Source organism: Catharus ustulatus, chromosome 6 (genome assembly GCF_009819885.2).
Source record: "Catharus ustulatus isolate bCatUst1 chromosome 6, bCatUst1.pri.v2, whole genome shotgun sequence".
Taxonomy (NCBI): domain Eukaryota; kingdom Metazoa; phylum Chordata; class Aves; order Passeriformes; family Turdidae; genus Catharus; species Catharus ustulatus.
In genome coordinates, this window is record NC_046226.1 from 16344365 (window position 1) to 16368073 (window position 23709).

Here is a 23709-nt window from a genome sequence, read left to right on the forward strand (position 1 = left end):
AGAACTTTTGGAAAGGTAGGGATATATATGTAAAGAAAATATATAAATGTGTTTACCATATGTAAATGTGTATATTACACTTATCTTTTTTTTTGTGAACAGCTTTCTTAGTGGTCAAGGCTCTAAATTCAGCAGAGATGTCTCTGTGCTCAGCTGGTCTCTGTGCCTGTTATTCTGCCCTTAGAAGTTCAGAGTGTCCTTGCTCAAAGCTGTGTAGCTGTGTTTAAGTACAGTGTCACACCCATACTCTTGCTTCTCTAAATCCAGGTGTGGTCAGGCTGGTAGGTGGAGTCAAATAGACCTTTGATTTCTGAGCATTTAGCTGTTTAAGAAGTGACTTTATGTCACTCCAGCAAAGCAGGAATTGGAAAAAGGGATGTGAAGTCTAGCAGTGACAGAGCTGCATATATGTTTATGACAAGTTTTTCTGAAGTAGAAGCAGCAGGATGCAAGAAAATGCTGTGACACTGATTGGATTTTTGAGGTGGGCTGTGGAAGTTGGCTTTGTGGGTGGATGAGAGATAGGAGAGAATAAGCTCAAGAATTTGGAAATGAACAGGGGAGGACTTCCTTCTGATCCAAAAGAATAGTGATAAAGAAGAGTGATCTGGAGAAATACAAGGAATCTGGAAGGTCTGGATTACAGGAAGAGAGTTTGAGACAATTGATGATGACTTCTTAATAGCAGGCCCAGTAGTTTAGTGTTGATGTTCACAGAGAATGTAATGTAAGAGGAGAGCTCAAAGAGCTAGCTGGGACAGGAGCAAAAGCAGAGGTTGAGGTAAGAAGGGTAGAAAAGCAGAAACTAGAATTATGAACTTGAATTCCAGTTACAGTGAAAACACAGGGAAAGAAGACCAAAGTGTCAGACTGAGGCTGCTGGGAATGTCTGCTGCAGCAGGGGCCTGGGGACAGACAGGAGCTGGGACCAGTCCTCCCTGGCAGTTGACAGAATGGACTTTTCCCAGGTGAAAGCAGTGAAGTGATGCCATGGTGAAAATTGGGAAAGAGTTTGGAGCTACCCCCATGCAAAAGATTGGAGAAGGAAGAAGAGAGCAAATGAAGCATCATCTGTGCTGGTGCATGAGAAGCAGTGGAGGGCATCTTGACAGACAGCTGAGTGACAGTCCAGACAAGTGCCCTGGAATCAGAGCTCAGGGAGAGAGTGTGTGCAAACATGGTTTGAAAACTAGGTTATAGCATGAGACCTTCTAGAAGTGTGTCTGGCACTCTCTGACCTGTAGTTTTAAGCTACACAGACAGGCTTTTCACACTCTATCTGTGTCCTTGTATTTAAACTATTTTACCCCTTCCCATCTCTGCCCATTAAAATGAGGATGAATAGTGAAGATGGGATTTGGTGTCTGTGGAAGGCATACCAGCAATTTATAGACTCCATTTTCTTAGGATGTCTTACCTGTTGCTGTGACAGGAGAGCTTGAGATTCCTGTAAACAGAGTTGAGTGAGGAATAAGAAAGGCAATTTTGACTGTTCTTTTTCTAGTTCATTTAATTACCCCAGCGTTCACCATTTTCCCTCAATAGGAAGTACTTTTCCTGTTCAAACAACAAAAAAGAAAAGAAAATGAGTAGAGGGGTGGGTTATGTCATTTTAAAGCCCCAACAGTCAGATGGTAGGCTTGTGAGACAAAATCTGAAACAATTATTAACCAATTAACATGAATTTTTGGCCTACTTTTGTGTCACTGATATTCCTGTCAATTGGCCCAGCCATCTCAGTGAGACAAGGTATGTGCAGGATCCTTGCAGAAGTCCAGCATGGCCTGGCTGCCTTGCCAAGGGCAGAGCTATCGGTTCCTTCTCCATCTAGTGAGGATGGCTTGTCACTCCAAGTGCATGAAGGAAGACACCAGAACTAGGGAGTGTTCCAGACTTGATTTACAGGTCACTGACAAAGTGCTGCTTTGCCTGCTTCTTCCTGAGTGATGTTTCTGATGGTCCTTTTTAAATCTTGCCTCTGTGCTGCTCACTTAGTGCTCTGTTCATTAAGTGGAATGCAAGTTTGAATAATCTGAAACCTGAGATTCTTCTGTTTCATCACCATTGCTGTACCTCCATGTTCTTTTGTTCCTCTGAGAATATTTAGGGAACTTGAGGAACAGATGTGTTCCTGGGTAGCAGATTTCAGTTTGTGCTGTACACCCAGAATGCCCATTTATAGCATCAAATCAGTCCGTATTCCAGTGCAGCAGCAGTATTTATGATTAAGGTCAGCTATTTCTTGCCAGAAGGTGGTTAACACTCTACAAATCTGCATTAGGCCAGATGCTCCTATTCGTAGTTTGTAAGAATCTGTGGCCTTGGAATGTGTGGAAGGGATTTTCTATGTTCTTGAACCTGTAACTTCAAAAGTTTAGTTGAATTCTTAAGCCTTTTTTTTATTTGAATTTCCTGCTTCTAGTCATGGATACCCTAACTGGGTGAAGCTCTTTAATAGGGCTCTCAGTAGTGCCCTTTTCAGTAGTTTAACCCTAAAATATCCTGATCCTGGTAAAACTGAGTTTATTTTTGTAATGGCATCATCATTTTCATTTTGTATTTACTCAGAGTTGTTCTATTTCTAATTCTCCCTTCTGCATGATATTACTAAGCGTCGAGCCAGTTACTCTGTGTAAATATTAAAGTCTATCAGTAATCCACTTACTGTGCTAAGACCACTAATGAAGATATTAAATAAAATGGTCAGAAAACCAGTGCCTGAGGAATGCCGCTAGCACAACCTCTCTGGTTTGCCACTGCTGCTTTCAGCATGCAAGCCATTGTCAGCTTCTCTTTTATTTAACCTTTCATTCAGTTTCCTGTGCTTCTGCAGGTCCTTGTCCTTCTCCAGTTCCACCTGCCAGCATGCTTTACTGAGAAAACAAACAAAAAAAAAAAAAAAAAAAAAAGAAAATGCTTTGCTGCATTTTCTCTTTCTAGAGAGTCAGTGGTCTTACAGCCAATTAGGTGGGTCTGGTCTGTCTTTTTGAGATTCATGTCACTTTTTACTACATTTTTTTATTTATGCCTGAAGATCTGATTATTTTTTGGCATCTTCAAATGTACTGAAATGCTGTTACTGCTATGTCAGACGGACAGTAAGCAGCATTCATTTTTCCTTTTTCTCTTTCCCCAATATAGTTGCCTCATTTATTGGTTTTATGTAATAGTTTGGAAGCACTGTATAAAGGATACAGTTATTCAGAACCCTTGTATCACTATCCTCTAATCTCCTATGGAATGTTTTGTTTAGTTTAATTTTAATTTTGCTTTCTGAGATGGGGGGAGCGGTGTTTTTGCTGTTTTGGGGGGGGGGGGTGTTTGTTTTGGTGTTTTTTGGTTTTGTTTTTGTTTTTTGTGGGAGAGACAGTTTCCCTTCACCTCAGCACATTAAACTCTGAAGAGTCGTCTGACCTATGAGCCACTCCACTAGGCTCCTTCTGATCAGGCATATTTCAAGTGTGATTCCTCTTATTCTAGACCATAAAACAGGCTAAGTGAATTTGAAATGTCAAGGTGTTTATTCATTTCTCTCTGACTACAGGAAGAAACCTGAAATTAATGTAGTTATTGGCTCCTGTGAATCTCGCTCCATGAGTTCTGGCTTTCACTGCTGGTACCCATTGATGTATCCATCTCTGTTCACCAGCTTGCCTTGCCCCCATGACCAGCCTCTTTATTATTTTTGAAAGCTGAAGCCAAACATTTGTGTAAAATTTGCTGCTATTTCTATATTATCTTTAATATTAACCCTATGCTTGCTATAGGGAGATCCAAATTTTTCTTCTTTTTTGAGTATTTCAAAAATATGTTTCACTCTGGCATGCTGGTAAAAATGCTAAGCATCTTTTATTATTAAATCCTGGAGCTTTTCACAACTCAGCAGTCTTTACTAATTACTTTCTTTATACATTTGCCATCCTGAAGTCATAAATCTGCTTGAATTGCATGCCATTTTATCCTGTAATTTAAACTATCACAGCTTGATATAGTATTTTTTGTATTACTAAATTTTATGTTAGTTTTCCTGCTTCCAAATAGCCTCAGAAGGATTGTCAGATGATCTCAGCACAGCAAAAGCAAGACCTTTTACCATTCTCGTTTAAAAGGAATTTTGCTTAATTTTACTTAGCTGGGCTATTGGCCTCCGTATGTGTTGGGTGGGTGCTGCATTGGAAGACTGTTCACCTGGGTGGGTAAAAATGTCTGGTGTGTGGCTGAGCCATGGACCACTTGTGAATCCTTCATCAGACATGGTAGAAAGTAAAGAGCAAATCTGTTTTGCAGTTGTTGCAAAATAAGCTGTTGGCCATTGAGTATTGATCACTACCTCTGTGCCAGGGTATTTGCAATGAGCCAGACTCACTGAGGCTCCAGTCAGAGCCTTGCCTGTGTCCCAGCCACCTTCTGACTTCACTTTGTGCTCCTTTCTCCAATGCCTTCTAGCAGTGCAGCACCAGTGAGGGATGATTGTAATCTCCACCTATGCCCTTCTTCCTCCATTTGAGAAATGATGAGTTGTTTCACCTTGCAGCTGTGTTCATTTCAGACTATGTCAAATACCTTTAAATTCACCCATGGAAGGGATGGTTTCATCATTTTGTCTCACTGGAAGCAGTGGTTTCAAGTTGAAGTAATGCTTTGTAATTGAAAGACAACTTCATTCTTCCATAAATAATACTTACTGGAACAGAATGGAAGGGAATACTGCAGTCTCTTCAATCTCTTCATGACCTGTCTTCTGATTTCTGCTCATGCAGCATAAGGATTTGATATAGGTCAGCCTAAGCATGGCCTTCTCTGTGTTTAAAAGCAACCTTACTCATTTTTATTTTCCCTTTAGGCTAAGTCTTCTAAAGCTTTATGTTTCTTCCCTGTCTTATTCCCGTGTACCTCTCCCTCCTCCTCTGTCTCTTGCAGTTGCAAAAGCATTAGTAGCTAGCCAGTGGTCATGAGCAGCACTGTAAAAATGTGTTTAGATGAAGGAGGATTTTTTTAAGAGAAGCGTGTTTCAATTTTGGTTTGTTTTTCAGAAGGGAACCTAATTAGTTTAAGCAGGGGGTGAATAAAGAGCATAAAAACTTGCAACTCAGACAGCTATTGCTCCCTCCACATGTATTTAAATTTCCTAGTACACAATAAAGAGCACATAAACTCAGCAAAGTGATGAGCAGATTGGTTTAAATGTACTTTGGGTGCTACCTACATTTGCTTACAACTTGGCATCATCCGGAGTCTCTTGAGAAAGGGAAATGCACCTAGAAATACAGCTCTCTGGGGGCTAGTAACTAGCAGAAATGAAGAGGGTTCTGGCAGCCTGGCTGTGCCAGATGGGAAGCTTTGTTGAAGGGAGAATTGCAGCAGAGACACAGTGGAGACATTGGCAATTTCATGGGAAGTACAGCTGCACACACAGGAGCTCTGACTGCTCTTGGTGTTTGACAGGTGCTGCTGAAGAGTTATCCAAAAACTGAGCCTGAGCTGTGTGGTGTAAGTCCAGAGCTGAGCTTTGTCAGCCCCTAGGATAAAGGGTAGTAGCCCGGCTTTCTGGGGGATGTTTCTTATGTATCAACTTTTCTACTTGTCTAATCTCATGATCAAAAGGAAGGAAGTTAGGCAGTCCATGTTTGTGTTTCTTCAAGAGAAACTTTCAGGATATGCTTCCTTCATTTTAACATTCTCTGTGTCCAGTAGTTATTAAAAAACCAAAAGTATTTGTGGTAATGTAAGGTCTTGATGTTTTGATTCCATATTTGGTGATATAATTAAGGGTTGAAAACATTTAAGAGTAAAGTTCATCACTCTCTGCCCCTCCCTCTGCTTACCTGGGCTGTACTGGCTGTAGTCCTGCACTGTTTCTGTATTCTGGATTAGCTGGAGTGTTCTCCATGGATAGCATCTCCATTCCACTCCTCCTCTGCTGTCTGCTCTCCTACAGGGCTGATTGAGCTGTCGGTTCAATAACTTGGGCTACAGCTGACCCAGCTTGCTCAAAGAAACATTAAAATTCTGCTGTGTAAAGTTAAAAGAGGAAGAGTTTCTGGGTCTGATTTGCCCATTCCAGAAGCGAGGGAGAGATTTTGTCAACCACTTAGTAATTTTCCCATACCTTCTACTACTGAGATCTCCTCTACATTTTAATCAGGTGCACTGAACACTGCCTTTTTGACATTTCCAGGAAGTGAAGCAAGGCAGGTTATGCTGAACGCCCATTCTGCTGGGTTCTTGTTTTTCTGTAACTTGCTTTCATTCTTTGGGGCACTAATCCTCCCATGTCACACATTTTCTGTTCAACTTTTCTCCTCTGCTAATCTGTGGATTTGTTCTGCTGCCCTTCTTAATCCTCAGGAGCCTTGGTGACCTCAGGAGACACCCTTGGCAAGAGGCTTTTCTGGATTTGGGTAACATTGATTATTTCTCTTGCATTGCTGAAAATCAGCATTTGCCTTTCAAACCATCCCTGAGTAAGACTGAGCTGCTTAACCACTTGCCTACAAAAACCTGCTCACTGCAGTCCACTCCTAATGAGACATGAACTCTCAGTCGAAATCATGCTCAGCCATTCCCACGTCTTGACAAGTTCTGGAAAGAACTTTTTGCAACTGCCAAAGTATTGTACAGGAGATAAACCAAGTTGTTTAATTGCTAGAATTTATTTTTGTGTATATGTTGGGCTGTAAGTCTAAAACAAAGTTCTAGTAACAATGTTCCAGTCCTGGGTAAAATAGGAGTCTGAAAATGGTTTATGTGAAAAACGTTAGCCATAGCCCAAACATGGGATTTCTTGTCTTGGTTTTAAAGAAGTGAAGGGGCAAAACTTAGTGCTAACAGGAGGACGATGCTCACTGGAAATATATGTGCTGAGAGGAGTAAGGAGGTGAGCAGTTGGAAAGGTTTGAGTAACTGGGGTGCAGTAACTTATCCCAGTGCTACTGCACAGGCAAGAGCGGTGCTGGTTCACTCTTTGCTTTTGTGGGAGGGGGCAGAGAAGGCTGTGGGGAGGTGATGCTCACCAAGGTCCTGGGGGATTGCATTACCTGGGGACAAGCCTCAAATGTACAAGTACTAGTCAGTTTGTGTAGTGGTTGGGGAAGTGATCCATAAATGTTAGCATGGGTATTGTGAAATACCTCCATGAGCTTCCTTTTCCTTCATTTCATCTAGAATGCAGCTAGAAGTGAGAACTTCCCAGATGTTTCAGACCTCATACCAAGCTTCCAGGGGAGCAGCTGCGTGCTCCTGAAAATGTGCAAAGTGCTCACACATGCTCTCTGGAAACTTGTGCCAAGCAGAATGCAAAGTAAACACAAGAATGCAAGAAAACACAAAGAAACCATCTGTTAAACCCAGAATCTTCTCTGGTGTTAAAGTTTCAGGCAAAATGGGAAGCCAGCTTCATAGGCTGTGTTATGCTCCTCACCCTTAGGCATGCCTTGATGCCTGGGACGTCACTGATACTCACCTGAGAATCTGCATGACATATCACAGTGTGGGACTTGCTCTCCTTCTCCTTTGGTGGTTCTATGAAACTAGGCTGGGCAGAACAGCAGCAGATAGCCTCCAGTGTCCTGCAGTGGTAGAAGGGTAAACCCTTTGGTCAGTCTCCAACTTCCATGGTTTCAAGAAGACCAGGAAGAAGGTAGGATATTTTCAAGGTGTTTCCTTTCCTGCTTGGGAAAGAGTTCCCATGTGAGGTGGTGGCTGTTACCCTCTCCTTTCATCAGTGTGAGGGGGGAGGTGTCCTCACCACAGCAGATTTGCTTTCTCAGATTGCCACTGCTGCAACAAGATGTGCAGGTTAATGCAGTGCTGGGCGAGAAGGGCACAGAGAGACAAACCAGCACCTCTTGGTGTACTTTTTGCTCTTTCTTTACAGCCTTTGGTGGTCAGGTCCCTGTTTGCCCTTTGCAATGGGACAGAACTGGTGTTTTTTGCCTAGGGGAGTTCATGTTCTCCTTTGGTATCCTCTGGCCCCATTAGCAGCACCAGCAAGTGCTGAATACTTCTCCACTATCTGATGAAAGCCCAGATAACGTTTTTTCTCAGAGAGAGAAAGGAGGCGGAAATCCCCTCAATATACAATGTTTATTTAGTTGCAGTACATGGGTATTTTAGGAACTACAGGGAACCTGTATTCCACTGAAAATGCCAGGTAGCATAATGTCTTTCCTGGTGAGGAAATGTTTAGTGATACATACTTTGTTACCTTCTGTGGGCTTTGGCAGGGAATAATTTGTGTTCGTTTTGTACTGCACAGACCTGAAAGCAGCATTTTTGGGTGTATAGTCCCTGGAGAGACAAGACAGGAGTGGACTGCTCCTGAAGGGTTTAATCCATGAAAGAAGCATGTGCTGGTCTTACCTGTTCATATGGACTTCCCTTGGTTTGTCCCAAGAGCAGTCAGGCTTCTCTGCCATTCTGTTCTGTTGCTGTGCACAAGTAGGTCTTACGTGTATGGATGGACATGCACAACTGTTTTCCTGATTTCTTTCAGGAAATTTCCCCACTTTCTTTCAAAAGCAAGCACATTCTCTCCTGTAATTAGAATATCATCTGTATTTTTGTTTACTGTTTATAGTAGAGTGAAACAATGGACTTGACAGTATTGATTTTTGCTGCTTCTCTTCCCTCTCCAAAGCGCTTAAGATATTTTTAGGTGCTTTCTTCAAGCTTTTTGGGAGACAACAGTGTCCACCAATAGATCAGCTGTCAGGGTTCAGCTTTGTGAAGTCTTGGCTTTTTCGTCTGGAGCTTGTGACTTTTTTTCATTGTGACTTGCTCAACATTGATGCACAGCACAGGTAAACACTGGGGGTGAGGTTGAGAGAAGAATTTGAAAACCTTTAATTTACAAGCCTTTTGATATAAATGTATGTGATGAAAATAAAGGGTAGAAAATAACCCTAGGAGTGGAAGATGAGAGCTAAAATCCTGTAGGTTTTCGTGCAGTGGAGTTTAAGAAGCTGAATTGGGACCAATACAGCCTTAGTTGAGTATTTGAATATCAGAATATATTTGTGTAGTAAATTCTGTATAATCTCAGGAATCAAGGAGAAAAGAAGTCAGGTCAGGCTGAAGCTGAATGTCCAGTTCACAGGGAGGAGGGTGGTTAGATTACCACAAAGAGACTTTTGGACTGTGATTTGTGAAATGTGTAGCACAGCATTGACAGGTCCCTACCAGAAAGTTAAATGGATTCTTTCCCTTTTGTGGCATTTTAATAAGCTTTCTAGCACTTGAGGTAATGTCTGATGATTTGGTGCTCTCTGCCTATTGAGAAGGCTTAGATTTCTGATTTACCTTCTGCCTTCATTTTCCTCCTTTGGCTGGAAGTTTCATGAACATTTTCTACCTGCAGCATGACAGGCTGCTGTGAAGGGACGTGCACCACTGTTCTGGGATGCACATCCTAGAACACTCCTGTCCAAGCAGCACATCAAATGAAAACATGGGAGGAACTTAGAGCAGCATCCACTCCTGGTGAGTGGAGTTTGTTAGTGGATTGGAGAATGGGAGCAAAATGTTTGAAGAATAGCTGTATGGGTCTTTATTTTTAATGAAAATATAATAAGAGAAAGTGAGGATAAATAGAAATGTTGACTCTACATTCCTCAGGGATATAGCAGTGGATATTACTCTCTTTGGTTCAGATAAAAGAACAGGTTGGTATTAAAACTTCATTTCATGTGAATGCTAATCCAAAAACTATTTTGGAAGAAGAGCTTTAAAAAAAAATCAAAATCACAAATCCTAATCAGGAAGATTCTGAAATACAGCTGATTATACCATGGACTGGAAACACTGAATAAAACAAAAAATACACAACTATTTTTAATCATTATTATAAATTATATTTCTTTTTCCTAAATCCAGTATTTGTAATTGTTTGGCTTGGTTTTTTCCCCTGAGTGAACAAATCCAGATTTTCTCCACTTGGACATAGTTTTATTTTTAAACACAGCTTCCAGAAATGCATTTGTGTGGGATTGCAGTTGGGACCAGTGGAGAGCCATGGCACTCTGCCAGGCACTCGCCCTGTCCCTGCAATACAGATGGATTGCCAGGGTTCTGGAGAAAAACAACCCCAAAACTTTAAACAAATTATGCTTAATGGAAATAAACATTTTTTGCCCTTCTCTATAATGATTTGGATAATGTGCTGGCTGTGTGTTTCTGGAGGACAGAGGACAGGGGAAGGGGAGAGGAGGGCAGAGACAGATCTCTGTGTGCCTGTAACTTGCTCTGCAGTGGATTCTCTGGAAAGCCTGTGGGAGAGACTCGTTTCTGAGCTCGGAGCATTTTGTAACTTTCAGCCCATCCTTCTATTAAAAGGTGGGCAGGCTGGCTGTAGCCAGCTATGATAAGAGCATTTATCTACTGGCTGGTTTCTTCCATATATGGATTCAAAAGACCAGGAAAGGCCTACAGAACCATATAATCATTTAGGCTGGAAAAGACCCTTAAAATCAAGTCCAGCGCTGCCAAGTCCACCAATGAACCACATCCCCAAGTGCCATGTTTACACATGTTTTAAATACCTCCAGAGATGGTGACTCCACCACTGGGGCATCATGTTCTAATGATTAACTTCTTTCAGTGGAGAAATTTTTCTTAATATCCAATCTTTATCTCCCCTGGTGCAATTTTAGGACATTTCCCCATGTCTTACCGCTTGTTACTTGACATAAGAGATCAATGCCCACCTGGCTACAGCCTTCCAGGTGTTTGTGGAGAGCCTACTTTTCTCCAGGCTAAACACCCCCAGTTCCCTCAGCCAGTCCTCATCAGAAACATGCCCCAGACCCTTCCCCAGCTCCACTGCCCTTCTCTGGACACGCTGCAGCCCCTCAGTGTCTTTCTTGTGGTGAGGGGCCCAGAACTGAGCACAGCATTTGAGGTGTGACCTCACCAGGGCCGAGGTGGTGTACAAGTACAGGGGGACAATCCCTGCCCTGGTCCTGCTGCCACACTATTGCTGACACAGACCAGGATGCCATTGGCCTTCCTGCCCACCTGGGCACAGCTGGCTCATGTTCAGCTACTGTCAAGGAGCACCCCCAGGTCCTTTTCCACCAGGCAGCTTTCCAGCCACTCTGTCCCCAGCCTGTTGTGCTGTGTGGGGCTGTTGTGAGTGATCCCACTGCAGGACCTGACACCTGACCTTTGTTAACCTCACACAGGTGGTCTTGGCCCATGGCTCCAGCCTGTCCAGATCACCCTGCAGAGCCTTCCTGCCCTCCAGCAGATCAACACTCCTGTGCAGCTTGGTTCAAATTGCAAACTGACTGAGGGTTCACTTGATGCTCTTGTCCAGAGCATTGATAATGGCATTGAACAGCGCTGCCACCAGCACTGATCCCTGGTAAACACCTGGTGTGACCAGTTGCCCACTGGATTTAGTTCTATTCACCACCACTCTCTGGGCCTGGCCATCCAGACAGTTTTTCACCCAGAGAGTGCACCCGTCCATGTCACATATATTTGTATATTTGTGGTGTAGAGCATTGATACTCTCTTCCATGTCATGCACCTGAGTTTTGCTGGGTTTTGGTGATAAGTGACAGTGCCGTGTAACCAAGACCTGGTTTGTAAATAGGTTAGCTGTATTACCTAATTAATGCCTTGTCTTCATTTTTTTGGTCTTTACTCAGAGTTAGGATTAAAAACACAAAGGAGACAAATTCGTTTTCGGACTTGGTTGTTTATTAAATTTTATTTATAGTACAGAGAGTTTTGCAACACTTCTAGCTACCAGCTAAAAGAGAGCAAAATGGAGACAAATTTAGCTAGTTATAAGGTCTTTTAAAGCTAACCAGTGAAATAAAGAGTTAACACTTACGTTATTTATACTTTTGACCCAATAACCAAACAATGTGACTGGTAGCATAGCACTAACTATCCAACCAAAAACTACTACCTGAAACTAAGAAGAAGAAAGAAGAAGAAAGAAGAAAGAGACAATGCCCAAGAATATCCATCTTGTCCCATACCTATTAATATATTCTAAAACCCCAAATTCCAAATCCTTTACCATGTGAAATTACACACTTTTATTCTAACTACACACCCACGACTCTAGCTCTATCACTTAAATTTGGAAACCTTCTCCAAGGCCTTAAATCAAAAGCAGTGTTTTCCTGGGGGTCAGTGTCAGAAAGCACAGAAAGTTCAAAACTCCCAGGCTTCTGGATTCCAGTGCTAGCTGGGTTTGTTTTTTTAAAATAAAGAAGGGCAAGCAGAATATGCTGCTATCTATAGCCTACCTCACAGAAGAAAAGACACCATAGATGTAGCTCTGTTTTTTCAAGCTGGTGCTGATAAATCTTTTCTCTCACTTCTGTTGCTATGGTGTTAGTTCTTTGCAATAACAAACCTTTGGTTGATCATGTCAAATGCAGAGATCACTCGAAGAGAGAGATGCTGAAAGGGAAGGGGAGTAGGAGGGCTCAAATTCCAGCTGATGAGAAACAATGAATCAGTGTTTGTCTCAGCAGAGGGCCATCAGAAATTTTGCACTTTACTTTCACTAACTTCTTTCTGGGTCTGATGCTCCACTTGAAAAGGCTTCTTTTTACCTTCTGAAATCCTTTTTTTTCCCCCCTTCTACTTTCACTTTTTTTCCTTAGTGCATAAAAGGAAGGTGGATCTCTTCCAAATTCCACACAGCCCAGGAATATTTGCTTTCTGCAGCATGGCTCTAAACATAGATAACTTATTCTTGCAAATGCTTTGATCCTCCAACCCACAAAATACTAGATCAAATTTTGAAGGTTTTTGTGGCTGAAATGTACCTGCTGTCCTTGTTGAGGCAATTGAAGTGGTCACTGAACTTCCTTCCATAGAAGCTTCTTAACCATGCTGTCATTTCTCACATTGCTTTACTGGTGAAGGGGAAGCAAAACAGTGTTAGGAGGGAACCTTTTTAGTGCTTTCCAGCGTGCAAAGTACGTGCATTTGGTTTCGTTCTCAAAATATTCCTGTTGCCTTTAGCTGGCACAGCTGTTGGGAAGAAGTTATCTTGCCCAGATGTCTTATGCTTGTGGAAAACACTGTGCTGGAGATGCCTGGATTTGCCTTGAAGGCGTTCTTCTATTCTTGGGTCAAGGCTGAAAGGGAGGACTATTTTCTTATTTTCTGAATGTTTCTGTGCAGATTGAGCTGAAAGTTCAGGAAGAATGTAGAGGGGTGACCAATCTCAAGTACTTACTTGATTCTTAATGCTTTTCAATCTGCAAGTCCTGAAAATGAATTAATTCAGAATTTTGTACCTTGGCAACCGTGAACTTTCTGACCTAGTTAAATGGACCCTTTGTTTTGCTGTTTCCTTCCAAATGTGATAGACAGATGGGAAAAAATCAGAAGCAGCAGTGTGGTCATCTGAGATTTCTTTTAAGGATATTAACTGATTTTTCTGCAACTTGGTTGAAGCAGTTAATTTTCTCCTTCCATGTCCTTTAGCCAAGCTGCAGTTCACTTTGTTTTTCCTTCATTTTGCAGAGACTTAGGCTGTCCCCTAACCTTTGTGCTGCACTACTTGTGAGAGTAAAAATATGTCAGAACAGCCAGACTTTCTGTAGACTGCCTCACCTGGCCACAGTTTACCCATCCCTGAGCACCACACCGAGTCTGCCCTGTTGGTCTCTTGGCCTGTAGGGAGTGGCTGCCCTCCTGTGAACAGTGCCCCTGTTTGTCTCCTCGGAAGAGAGACACGCACTGTGTTTTCCAGTTGTATTGGAATCTGCTTAAGGACTTCAAAGGGTCCCAATGCATAACTGTTAGCAGGAGCATATGGTAAGGGGCAAGCAAAGGTGGTCTCTGTGGGAAGAATCTGCAGTCTTTCAATTTGTTTTTGTGCTGTAGGTACCTTCAGTTATTCTACTCAGGGAAGCCTGGCCCAGATAAGAGTGCCTACACAAGAAAAGTAATTCAGCTCCATGGATCAGTTACATTAGCAACTAGCAAATTAATATAAGGCTAATAGATCTCTGCTGGTTTAGTTTTATTGGTTTGATCCTGTCTTTGCTTTCCTTAAGGCACTCACTCCTTAATTCAAAGCAGGGCCATTTCTGTAGGGTGGGAAATTTTATTAGGGCAAAACTCACGCTAATGAGACAGAAAACAGCATCAGCAACAGCCTGTTCTGCCCCGTACTCCTCTCCCTCCTGTGCCTCTCACACCCTTCTTTACCAGAGTTGAATAAAAAAGAAAGCAGCAATAGAAGGGATCATGCATTTAAAATCAGACACTAACTTTAGTGAGCATACATCTGTGTTTCCTCTCCAAGATGTTCCTGGTTTGGTGTTTACCAGGTTAAGTTACCATTGATGCAGTAGGTCTCACAACTGGTTGAATTGAATCTCACAGCTCTTGTGCTGTGAAAGCTTGGTGTGTTGGCAAGAACATGCGCCAGTTCTGGCACTTACACTGAACTAATGTTAAATCTGGTAAGTAACTTCATGGGATCATCAAGTTCTGTGAGCATCTTGGGGGTCTGCAATACATCATCTTCATCAAAGCAGATTTGGCATTAAATTTAGACTAAGTTGCTTAGGGCTTTGCCCAGTCAGGTGTTGAAAATCTTGACGAATGGAGATCCTGACACCTCTGTGGGGCTCTGCTGTACCCAGACTGCCCTTGAGGTAGATTTTTTTTTTTGCCTGATTTAGTTGGAATCTTCATAGTTTTGATTTATATCCTGATAAATCCAAGCCCTACAATAACACTGACCAGCTCTCTTAGGATCCTGGCATGCATCTCGTACAGGTCCAGTAGGCAGATGAATTTTCACAGATCCTGATTCACTTGCTTTTGTGTTACTTTTATTCATGTCCTGGGTGCTGTTTTGTGCAATCCCAGTGGGTGAAGAGCAGAGCAGACCTTCCTTGTATTAGTGGTGTTAATCCTTGTTAGCTCATTCCTTTTGCATGTATGTGAATGTACCAGGGAACTGTGAGAACATACTGGGAAACTGAGCTGAAGAGCTATATGTTGGTTTAGGGTGGAAAAACACAGGAAGATGTTTGGATGGAAGGTACTTGCTGGTGACTTCACTGTTTATCATGGAATTAGAGCTACACTGCTGAGAAATAAGTGTCTGAGTAAAGTTTTCTAACATTCAATAATGTGTAAATTCTCAGGGATTTGGATGATATACCGAAACAAAGGCACTGTGTAAAGTAAATGTCACCTGTGTGGTAGCAACACCTTGGATGGTGGCAGGGACAAGAGCTTGCATCCCTCATATGTTAATAAAATGTTTCTCTCTGGTTTCTTCAGCTTGACCTCACCAAACCCATTGAAGATCAGGGCCCTTTGGATGTGATCATACACAAACTGACAGATGTAATCCTTGAAGCAGACCAGAATGACAGCCAATCACTGGAATTGGTTCACAGGTTCCAGGTAAGTAGTTCTTTCTGCATTTCAAGCAGAAGGATGATTTTGGTGCAGCAAATTCAGTCTGATTACTGTGCACTTTGTAGGGGCTTGATGAAAAGAGCTGTCTGGCACACTGCTGCCTTGCTACTGATAGCCCAGCAAAAGTAGTTTTGTCAGTTTAAAGTCGACTTGCACCTTGGGAAGGCTTTGTTTTGTATCACTAAGGTTAGTTAGAACTATTTTCTCACCAAATGTTCTTATGTAATTTCAAGTGTATTGGTGCTGCTCACAAGAGGAACAGGTGTTTGCAGACAGCTTTGCATGCATTTCTCCATGACAGAAGCCACTGAATTATTTTGGCCCAGTTCTGTCTAGTCTTCCCAGTTCCTGGAATGCTAATTTCTGCAACATCAAGATTACTGTGAGTGACTCTGTCCTCTAGGGCTGAAAATCCTGTTATGCATCTTTTTTTCCCCTCAAGTTTGCAATGAAGGTCAGAAATATGCAGGGTGTAGTGGTACGGAGAACCGTTTTCCCAAAGAAAAAGTGTCTTAAAAGATAATCTCCCGGTGCCTTCCAAACTTTTTTATTTTAGAAGACAGAGGATGAGATAGAGGGTAGGGCCCCTGTGAGCAGGTATCTGAATGATATCCTCTCTCCAATAATTAAGGCCTTAAGCTTTTGTTTCTGCAGGAGACTGAGTTGTGCCACATCACTGGCACGCAGGAAGCTCCCACAGTAGTAAAACATATAACCATGAGCCAGTGGAGCAGAGCACAGGCCTTTCTGTGTTGAATTGCATACCAAAATGTGTTTTTAGAGTATGCTCTCATGTAGTTTTGTATCCAGGGCTGGAAATTGCTGCCTATCTGCATCTGTCCTTATTATTTTTAAGATGTTGAAAATCATTAGAAACTAAGCATATTCCATAAGAAAAAGAAATTGTGAGAATACTTTTGTATAAAGTGTGTGGGATAGGAGTGTTTTGGGTTTTTAAAAAGAAAATCAATGAGCAACCTAGAAAAGGAAAAATGACCCCTTGTGAGAAAGTTTGTATGAGTGAGCTGTTATATAAGCACCGTGGTATTTCTGGCACCTACACACAAGTGGAAATAGTGTGGTTCCTTCACTGTTGATTAAGTTGACTGAAAAAGTTCTGATGATCTTAACCAGACCAAACAGTGCAAAATTCATTATGCTTTTTTCCTGCTATTGAATATAAATGTGACAGCAAGATGATACATGGCAGCAGTCTTACTGTTGGCTCCATAAAGCAGTGTTCCAGGAAGCAGAGAGCAAGGGATCCTTGACCACAGGAGGAGGAATGAGCTGCCAGATTACATTTATGACCTTTTTAAGAATGACATGTTTTCAGGTCTATGTTATAGAGGCCTTGACCATCTAATTTGCAGAGAGCTAAGGATGAAACTGGCTTCATATTTACATGGCTCTGTGTCCCTGCTCTCTGGAGTCTGTGATGAGCCCTTGTAGGGTCTGGCAGAGAGTGCTAATAGACCAGGAAGCCTCTTGACATGCCATTGTATGACTGTTTTCAATTGCTTTGGAAAAAAAAACAAAACTACAGGAGAACAAAAATGGTATGGAGGAGCTACCTGTTGACAGTGACATTTTTATCTCCACAAGACCTTCAGTGTTGAGCTTTCTGAGGTCTTTGTGCTAGTTGGATGTGGTATGGATTGCAGGTTCTCAGGAGAATATTGGTGAGTGCAAACTGTTCTCCATTGCACTGAAAACCAGCAGTGAGGGCCTGGTGATCTCATCCAAAGCCAAAATAAAGACTGCATGCAGCACCTAGTGTAGTGGATGAAAAGATGGAAAGTGGAGAAATATTGTTACTACTTTTTAGGATACTTAAATCCTTATTTTGGGGGGATGATTATTTGTAGAGATGATGGTCAGTTTGCCTTCCTACCCTCTGTAACACAGGCTGGGCTGATTGAGCACAGGTAATTAGTTAACTGTGAAAATTGGTTATAACTGCCTTTCACTTGCTGGTGCTACAGTTCCTGCCTTCTTGGTAAGAAAGAAAACCAATTACCCCAGTTCCTGACTTCTAGACAAAGTATATAGCTTTGAAAACTGAGTATGTTTTGGCTCATGTAACACATTGGGGAATTTTTGTTATGCTTTCATTAGAGCAAAATACTCTCTGAGCAGCTGCCTGTCATAGCTGTACAGAGGCTTGAGTAGCTTCATTCATTGCAGATTCATATTGCATTCAAAATGATGGCTTGGGTGATGGAAAATCAATAGGGTTATTCATTTGTCTTTCAGAGCTTTTCCTGAACAGGTTCTCTTTGCATTAACCTACTTAAAAAGACAGATCAGAGGCAGATTTTATACCTAGTCTTTTGATATCAGTTTGATGAAAATTTAAAATGTTTCCTCCCTTGCTGCCCTTCAACTCTTGACTCTCCCACTCTGGAGTCGTCCAAAATGGGGTCTTCGAATCTTGATTGAGAAACATTCTTAGAAGGGTTTGGGACTGAGAGGAAGGAAAATGAGGGAGATGTTTTGGAAGGGAAGGAGGTAGGGGACTTCTCAGCTGAGAAGAGCCAAGCAAAAAAAAAAAAAGGAAAGTATTATGTCTTAGTAATTATTTTCTGGTTGTGGCGACAGGTTAATGCAAAATTGAAATGGTCCATTTGCACCTGAATTCACAGACCAATACCTGTGTTTTATCCATTTGAAAAATAATGATGTTTTAAATTACTAGGAGAGCCTCATAAACAGCAAAATTACAGTAAATTCACGAATACAAGCCGCACTGACTATAAGCCGCATCTCTGGGTGTTGGCAAATATTTTGGTTTTTGTCCATAGATAAGCCGCACACGAATATAAGCCGCTCTGTCGTTCGCAGCGAGGACCCGCGTGCAGTTAGTAACAGAATGGCGGGAGGGCGGGGTTTACTGGCTGAGCTAAGGCTGTGCAGGCTCGGCCCGCTAGGGGCCGCTGACGGGGCCAGGTGGGCCAGCCCGGTGCTGCCGCTCGGGGCCGGCCGCCGCTGCCACTGGGCTCGGTCACCCCGGGTCGGCGCTGCCCTGCGGTGGCAGGCAGGGACGGAGCTTCCCCTGCTCCTACGGCAGCGGCGGCGGGCGGGGACGGAGTTTCCCCGCTCCTGCCGCGGCGGCGGCGGGCGGGGACAAAGCACCCCGTCGGCTCCCCGAGCCACGGCAATGGCTGCGCGGGGCTCCCGTCGGCTCCCCGGGCCACAGCAATGGCGGCGCGCGCTTCCCCCCCCCCTCCCTGGGCCGCAGCAATGGCGGCGCCGGCTTCCCCCCCCCTCCCCGGGCCGCGGTAGGGGCGGCCCGGGTCCCCCCTCTCCTCCCCCGGCCGCGGTAGGGCCGGCCCGGGTCCCCCCTCTCCTCCCCGAGCTGCAGCAATGGCGGCGCCGGGCCCCCCCCCCGTCTCTCCCCTGGGCTGTGGCAGAGGAGGAAAGAGAGCTCTCCCGCCTCTCTCCCCGCCCCCCGTGCTGCCTGCAGGGAGCCAGGCTCCACCCGCGGTGCAACAAAGTAGCGATTTGTAACAATCGCAAAATGCCGACTTTGCAGCTGCTCGGCTCAGCACTCTGGCAGGCACTTCTGAGGTTGTATTAGCCGCTCCTGATTATTAGCCGCATTTCCGGTTTAGGAGCAAAATCTTAGTCAAATTGGTGCGGCTTGTATTCGTGAAATTACTGTAACTAAAAATTTGTCATTCAAGTGCTGGGGGTTAGGATACCTTCCCGTGGGTAGGATTTGCAAGATGAAGGAACAAAGGACTTTTGAAGGCTACACATGGCAGCTGAATACTCAGAAAGTTTATTTCAGATAAACAGAGAAGATCATCAGTTCCCTCTTCTCCTTGCCATACCCCTCATTCCTCCTAACCACTGCAGAAATCTCTTTTAGATTTAGAGACAATTTTGAGGTGAGTGTTTGTTGAAGACCCAATACGCCTTCACCTTTCCTTTTGGGAGGAGGTGTCTGTGAAAAGAGACCATCACAGCCTGAGACAACAAAAAGGAATTTTTAAGTCTAAATCTGATGCAAATACTTTAGACAAACTTGTGTTTACATCTCTTTCTCCCTTGGAAAATGTTGACATATTTTTACAAGCAGTCATTGTCGTGTTTCTGTATGGGGGAAAACACAAATCCAAATGGCATTATTGTTTATTTTGCTTACTTGTTTTCTTTTGGAATATTTTTAATGGAACTTTGTTTAATATTAAACAAAAACATTATATAAGTTTTATTACTTAGTAATAAAAGCAAGTCAAATCAGTGAATCAGTGATTCTCTTATCTAATGACCTATTATTTGCAATAGATACTGAATCAACTTTCTGTTGAAATGTTTTAAAAAAATCATTAGCTACCTTTTTTGGGTAATATGGCAAGCAGCTCTATTCTCATCTATACACAGGCTTCACAAGGAAAGTTTTGTTGTTTTGTTTTTGTTGTTGTTTGTTTTGTTTTGTTTTGTTTTGTTTTGTTTTTTTCAATTGCTGGGTTATATCCAGAGTTATTTAATAGGGAACATGAAATATTTGGTCTCCTTCTGATTTCAGGTTTCATTGCTGGCCTTCTGCCAGTAATGGGGCTGGTACAAAGCCTGACTTAAGACCAGTCCTGGAACACAAGCAAAGGAGGCTCTGCTAAAATTCCTTTTTTCTTCTTGTTTGCTTTTATTATGTCAAAGATTAGAAGGAGAAAAACATAGATGTTGTCTGGGTCAGGCTGAACTGCAGCCCAAGGACAGAGCCCTTTCAATCTATTGTTGGAAAGCCTAAATATCTTCCACATTGTTGCCTGGGTGGTTGGAGTCTGCTGCTGGAGATCAGTAAATCCACCAAAGTAGAGAGCAGAGTTGTTTTGCTGGAAGTACAAGAGAAAACTTGAAAGTTCAAAGTTGAAAGATTGTGCTGTACTGAAGAGAGTACTGCTGTACTGTCTTGGCTTCAGTGTTTCTCTTTTCCTTCTCTTTTCCTGTTTCATTTTCAAGTTTATGTCTATAGTAGCTCATCTGCTTTCAAAATAATTAGGCAGAAGCCCTTCATGTTAATGCAGATCTCTGTTTCTGGTAGTGGAGCCTCTCTGGCCTTGGGAAGTGTGCTATTACTTAGGCTACTTCAAGAGTTTTCCAGTCTCCTAAGTGATTTTCACAGGTCACTTACTGGTGCTACAGTTCTGGCATCTTGGTAAGAAAGAAAACAAAATACCCCAGTTCCTGCCTTCTAGACGAAGTATATGGCTTTGAAAACTGAGTATGTTTGTAGTACATGATGCCTGAGTGTGCAGCAGTTTCTAGTAAAGAGTCAAAGTTTATGAAAGGTTTCACATCAGCTACTACTATTGTTCCTGTGAAACTAACAGAATTGCCTTTTCTTATTGTAATTTCCTGTTGTAGAGAATTGGTGTCAGATTTTTAAGTTGGTTGTTTAAAGTAGTTTTCTGTGCATGGGTATTGAAACTTTCTTTTGTGTGTGTTGGTGATGTACTGGTGAGAGGTGTCGGAGACTGGGAAAGTGCTGGCAGCCTAAAGGCCCAAGGGAAAGCTGGATGATTTCCCGTGGAGATCCCAGTGAAGCTGGATGGTTTTGTTTTTGAATGGAGAGTTAACTCTTTGTGATGGAAAGCAGCAAACAGTGTGTGAAAAAAAAGCAACGTTATGAGGACTTGAGTGCATTTTGATGCTCCTGTCCCCTGCACAACTTCTGCAGTTAATCTCTAGCTCTGTTCAGACAGAAAGGACACACACAAATACACTGACCTTGTTCTCCATTGAGAGTCTCTTTGAAAAGAGGCTGTTTCTGGATTCAGTTAAAACGAGAGATGTGTGGGCTGTCCCCAGATTAGCTCTAGGAGACACTTCAAGGTCCTTCCTTAGATGACACAGATCTTCACTGCTCCGAGTTTTGCAATTCCTGTCCAAATTCCTAGGCCTGCAAATGGAGAAGAGTTGGAGCATAGTACTTGACGTAGATTTAATGCTGACAAATTTCCTCATTTTGTAAAGAAAGCTGATTTGCTCAAAGCTCAAAAGCCTTTGTTTCTGTTTGAAGGGGCTGTTGCCTTGTACTCAGTACAGTTCTTCTTGATATTAGAGCAGTTTGTTAAAGTTCTCCAGACTCTAAATGGCTTTTGGAAAACAGCTCCCACCTACTTCATCAGTTATTTCATCCTTGCCTTACAGAGCTTTTTTGGAGGCTCCTTAAGGCAACATAATGAGAAATCAGTCACTGGAAAGTCAACCTAGATGCTCATTTCTCTTGACATGTTGACTGGTATAGAATGGCCTTGAGATCGTGCCTTATTCCTGTTAAATTTCCTTATGCTGTGGCAAGCTTAGTGCTTGGATGGTCTTTAAATACCATTAGGTTTAGGGCTATTACCATTAGAAATAGAGCACTGTGAGGTTCCCTTACAGAAAGCATAAAAAAGCCAGGCTTCCTCTGGAAATACTTAGAATAACACGAGGCAAATTTACAAGTAGAATACATGAATCCTAGGGAAGCAAGGATAGTTCTCAATGCTGAAGTGAGCATCAGGAAGATTCAAGACGGTATACAACAAACTAAGAGACAGAAAAATAATTCCCTCCTGGGAGGGCAGTAAAGGTGATGGAGTCCACAGGCAGGAGGAATGTATTTGTGAGGGGAAGGATCAGTATGGGCAGAGCAGGGGCTGGGCCAAGATGGAAGTCCAGGGAGCTCAAAGTCAAGGTGGAACCAGAGACTGTTCAAGGTGGGTGTGTGGTCACCACGGTGCAAAAGGAAGGGCTTGTGCACACCTCAGAAGTGCTGCAGGAGGCTTGCTGTCAGAGCTCTGCTGAGGCCACGTTTCAGAGCTGTGACGTGTTCAGTCTGAGTGCTGGGCTTGCCTGCTGCCCCATCAGGGCTGCCTTTAAGGAGCTCGTCCTCTCAGTGTGCTGGGGAAGACACACAGTGTGGTAACTCCCTGTCTTTTAAACAGAGGCAGAGGGACTAAACGAGCTGCCTTGTTACACTCTGGAGATACTGAGATACTCAAGTAGAGTTTCACTATCAGTGAGTTCAAGCTAATGCCCTAATCACTGGATCATACTAGCTAAGCCAACAGGGTGAGTTTTAGGCACTGCATAAAAGGGCATGTATGCATAGACATGTGTGGGTGTTTAAGAGGCATTAGGTAATAAGATACTCTAGCTCTAAAAAAAATAAAATCTCATCTGTATTTGAATCTCATTAAAATCTCATCTGATTGCTGTGCTTAAGACTCTGGAAGTACGATGGGCAGGAGACTCATGAAAACTGTATGTTCTGTGGTTTAGTGACTGGAAATAAACTCAGCTTCTGCTCTACTGAGCTGATGAGACTTTTTATCCAGCTGTACTGCAAGGGTGAGACAACAGCTGGGTCTGACAGTCTTGATGACCAGCTGTGCAAAAGGAAGTCCCTTACTTTTCCCATGGGGCAGCAAGGTTGAACATATCTTTGGGGGAATTAATTCTTTGTGTTCTGCAGGGATTACTAAGTATGTCAGACACGAGTATTGCTGCTGAGGGGTACCTCATGCCCTGTGAAGGAAAGCCTCTTGTGTCTTGTGGGTGATGTAGTAAGTTCATTAAATCCCAGTGCTGGCTCCTCTTAACCTCAAATGAATAACCTCCTTTCAGCAGCCATCAGTTCAGACTATGTAGTCACCAGAAAGCAACAATTTCCCAGTTCTGGGGTGGAGAAATCTGCATCCCCGGTTAGTATCTGGAGCAAAATCACTTTCTGGGAATAGATTATGCCGTTTTTTTCTCTCCAGCAAAGTGCATCTCCTGAGGCCATCTCAGTGTCTTTTGTAGTATGTTTTCTTCTTTGAAAAAACCAATTTAAATGAAGTAGAACTTTGTGGAAGTCTATTAATTGTAGGAGCTTTTGCATGAATGGATTTAAAGAAGCAATGGGAAACATTAGGATGGCTTTGGGAAGTTGGGTGAAACAAAGAAAGATGCTAACTTTGGATATGTTTGTCTGATTTTGAGTAGAGTAAGATGGATGCCTGTTTCCCACTGACTTGATAGAGCCACGTTGGGGCAATGATGAAGGAATTCAGCCTCTGTTCTAAGAAACAGAAGGAAGTTTTGTTGGGTTTGCAAGGCCGATACCTGGCAGCTGTGTCTGTGTTCCTGGCCAAGATGCAGTAGTGCAGTCATGACCTCAGTGAATGGGGAATTGAGTTCCCAAGATGAAGATCCATGAGGTCATTAACTTTACTTTGTTCTTGTAGTCAAAAAAGGAGAGTATGAACATAGAGAAGTAGCAGGCAATGAAGGCACAGTGAAGCAGCAATCTCTTCA

At 42.8% G+C, this 23709-nt stretch overlaps 1 protein-coding gene across 1 annotated transcript in view; it reads left to right on the plus strand.

Moving 5' to 3' along the window:
* ITPK1 (inositol-tetrakisphosphate 1-kinase) overlaps positions 1–23709 on the plus strand; it is a 142229-nt gene that overhangs the window by 55234 nt on the left and 63286 nt on the right. The window contains exon 3 of the mRNA XM_033063888.2: positions 15277–15402. Coding sequence (XP_032919779.1) covers positions 15277–15402 — 126 coding nt within the window. The remainder of the gene's footprint in view (positions 1–15276; positions 15403–23709) is intronic.